This window comes from Cystoisospora suis (genome assembly GCF_002600585.1).
Source record: "Cystoisospora suis strain Wien I chromosome Unknown contig_1381, whole genome shotgun sequence".
In the NCBI taxonomy this organism is placed as follows: domain Eukaryota; phylum Apicomplexa; class Conoidasida; order Eucoccidiorida; family Sarcocystidae; genus Cystoisospora; species Cystoisospora suis.
In genome coordinates, this window is record NW_027154181.1 from 1 (window position 1) to 3805 (window position 3805).

The window sequence follows — 3805 nt, forward strand, 5'->3', positions numbered from 1 at the left end:
GTTGTTGCTTTCACTAACAGCCCGCGTCCCCCTCTACTCCACGCCACCATATCGCATGAGCAGTCAGTCGGTCACGCGGGTCTGCCACCCCCACCACCACTACTACTCCACTTGGGCAATGCGGCCGAGATGACTCGACGCAATAATCGTGGAAGCAGCGTAGCGATCTGGGGGATAGCTGTCAATAAAGATAGTTGTTGCTTTGTCACTAACAGCCCGCGTCCCATCCCACCCTTCGACGCTCCCGCAAAAGTGGCAGGTGACTTCACATGCAGCCGATTTCTTTTTCACACCTGTGTAATAGTCTCCACCCGTCACAGGCACAGCCCCTCCCCGATCGCTGCGATAGAGTGTCCTCTTCTGCTCTCTGGTTGTGAAATGCAACCAACTGCACAGGGCTGAAGTGCATCAATATGTCTGCTGCATAGTGATCTGTACAAGAATACAGGTACATACTTGCGCACAGAAAGCAAGAGAGTCGATCACACGCCAAATCCTGTGAGCGTGTCACCACCCTACTCACAACACAGCTCTGCCCGCAGCCGCTTCGCGAAAAAAGAAGCGCTCTCAACTCTTCTAAAAGAAGCCTCTTACCTAATGAAAGGAGAGGAGACTCACTGAAGAAGAGATGCTCCTCTTGCTTTCCCGGATAATGAGGACATCCGGCACTGTACCCTTCTAGACGCTCACAATCGAAGGAGGACAGCCAAGCAGAGAACCACAATATGTGCCAGCTTCGGAAGAAAAGAATCCTGCATGTATGGATGATACAGGGTGGCTGTGTGGATGGAACTGATAGAAGGGAAAAAGTTGAGAAAATCTGCCTCTCTTTATCGACGGAGCACGTCCCACCGACTGCGAAAGTGGTGAAGTCTAGAAACCGTGCACAGCCCTATCACACTGGCTATCTCTTGCTCATCACACTTCCACACAGGCTAACCCTTCCGAACGGACGACAGATATTAACAGTCAGATCACCTCGGTCGACGGCTCCCTTGTCCAATGTTTTCCTGGTTTCATGGTGGAAAACGACAGAAAAGCTTCTTCAAAGTGCATCCCTCCCCCTTCAAATCCCCTCACTATTTGTGCGGCCTGTTTCCCTGCACAACGTCTCCGGCAGACAGGATTGGGGTGTTGATGGATTGATTGACAGAGATCCCAGAGCATGACATTAGCTCCATGTATGCAGTTTCCCGTTGCCTGCCAAAACATTCAAGAAAAGCAAAGGAGATGCACGTCCTTGGGTTTTTATTCACCAGTGCATGCCCGAGACAGAAAACCTAAAGTTCGCATCATACATCGTCCACAAACTGCACCCCAGCATCACAAGGACGACCGACAACGGGAAACACGATCACCCCCTTGCCGCTCCCTCTTGGTGTCCTCGCAAACCACTCCTTCTTCTCAGAAGACAGAGACAAACGATTCTGTGCCACACGGAAGTCGTGGGCCTCACCCCTAGAAAGAAACTCCGAAGTTTCACGGATGATACGAAACGGAGAAATCTACGCAAACCCGCGGCGCCGAGCGATCTCCTCCTTCGCTTCGGTCGACCAAAATCGAGCGCCGCGACCAGCCCTCGTTTTCACCGCACCCCTCTACTGAATCTTTTGCTGCAGTTGATCACGACGCCGGAGTCGTCACACCCCCTGCCTCGTAGTCTCCACACCTTCAGCTGAGTCTATACAAGCGCCTTCCTTTTCCTTTCGGAGAAAAGAAAAGTGAATAGAAAAGTTTTATCACATGAGAAGTCCTCAACCAGTTCTTCCTCCTAAAACGAGGAGGACTGCTTTGTCAAGAAGACAGCAGTACACTATCGAACCTTCCCCAAGATAAGCAAGGCCGTCCTCCAGAGAGGTTCCTGCTTCTTGGAAACACGAACTGTTTTTTCTTAGGCACAGCCGCACCCACCCCACTTTCTTCTCAAGCGGAGGCTCGTGCCGCCGCAGTCGCAACTGTTTGGACAGCCGGAGAGCCCGATGTTGTCTTACCAGCAAAAAGTCTATCTTCCTGCTTCTGCTGCTGCGGTTCCCCACCAGTTGAACTGGTTTTATCTCCTATTTTGCCAGAGATGCTCGCCCCAAGAAGTCCACCTTCAGCAACTAAAGACGCGAGCACACTCTGGACTCGACTACTTCCGTCTAAACCAAGAAAGCCACTAGGTTTCTCCGAACTCGCAGAGGGACTGCTCCCGCCCCCTCCTCCCGGCTCCGGTTGCACTGAGGACGTCACGGCAGCCTGGGGAGGAGTGTCCTGCTCGTGTCCGCCCCCTATCACACTTGGTCCTAGCTGTGCTGTGGCACAACCATCATCCGGAGGCAGCTGACCTACACCCGCAGATAAAAGCAAGGGCGAAGGCCCACTAACTGGCGCACCTTCCGGCTTCCCGTCTTCATCTCCAAGAGCGTCGCCACTCCCGCTGTCCGTTGTGTCGTGCAAATCTAACCCTGGCTTCAGACAGGAGTCCGATACTGAGTTGAGCGCAGTATCGCCTGGTTGTGGAACGAGTGACGCGCCACTCGCACACTCATTTGACTGACCGACAGGAGACGGACCTCTCGACGGGCTCGCATGCGGCGGTTCCAGGAGTCCAGACGAGGCCACAGAAGGGGAAGAAAGAGCAAACAAGCCGGGTGACGTTGAGAGAGCCTCAGAAAACACGGGAGGGTTGCTGTTGGTAAAGAGCTGAGGGGTACTCTGGTCGTCGAGTGGAGACGCAGAAAAGCTGGACCGCTCACCAGGAAGCAGCACCAGACGACGGTTGTTACATGCACTTCCGGACTTAGGAGACGCCGGGCCACCGACTCCGGGAAAAGACGAAGGTCCGCATGGCGGTGAGGGCCGCGGAAGAACAGAGAAAGGTGAAAACGCGAAGAAGGGTGATATAGAACTTGGAGCTAAACTCGGGGATGCACTCACGGATGAAGAACTCGCCGAGAGTGACCCACCTATGTCATATTGGTTTTTCAAGCGTACGGCTCCCCGCTCTTGCGGCTTGCCGCTTGCGGGCAAAGAGGGAGAAGAGAACATCTCAGAAACGGGAGAAGAGAGAGACGCCAGCGCGCTGGTAGCCCCTGAACCGGTCTCCTGCCCTTTGCATGAGACCTGTCCATCCTCCTTTTCCTTCTTGTCACCAACAGGCGTTTCGGAGCGCTCTCCTTTGACGCCTGCGCCAGCTTTCTTCGAAGTCTTTTCATTACCACAGCTGCTCTCGCGACTCTCACTTCGGCTTGCCTCTTGGCTACGACGGCTCAACTGCTGTACAGCGATATCGGGACTCCGAAAGGATGCCAATGGAGGAGGGAGTGCAGGGAAGGTCACTGCAGCTGACGCGCCACTTTTCGAGCCAGACGGTAGAGGCGACGCGAAGCCGGCAAAAGGTCCCCTGCTATATTCAGAGGAAGGAGGCGAAGAAAGTAAAAACGTTAGACTGGACCCTGTAGACGCCGCCCCATTACGAGTGTCGAGGCTGGACGTTCTTGGGCACAAAGAATTGCCATGTTCCGCGTGTGTGGAGCTTGCGGATGAAGATGATGTGTCACCTGTGCCACCCGTCGGTGGAGAGCCCGAACACAAGAATAGAGGAGACACATCCAGGCACCGCCGCTTGAAGGGTCGGACTCTGCCTGCACCGGAACCCGGAGAGGCTTCCGCAAAACCAGAGCGGCACATACTTGGTGGAGAACCCGGAGGCGAAGGCACGGGAGAAGACAGGAACGTGACCTCAGCTAACCCCGCCGCGGCTGAGAGTAACGTGGACGATTCCACAACCCAAGGAGCAGCGCCCTGATCGCTGCTTGCGGCA

General features: G+C 54.6%; 1 protein-coding gene across 1 annotated transcript in view; it reads right to left on the reverse strand.

The window, feature by feature from the left end:
* Positions 1–28: 28 nt before the first annotated feature.
* Positions 29–3805, reverse strand: part of CSUI_003177 (ap2 domain transcription factor ap2xii-8) — a 9294-nt gene continuing 5517 nt past the window's right edge. Inside the window, exons 4-5 of the mRNA XM_068063375.1 lie at positions 1924–3743; positions 29–1200 (exon numbers count right to left, since the gene is read on the reverse strand). Of these exons, the coding sequence (XP_067924644.1) occupies positions 1924–3743 (1820 nt within the window). The 3' untranslated portion in view covers positions 29–1200. The remainder of the gene's footprint in view (positions 1201–1923; positions 3744–3805) is intronic.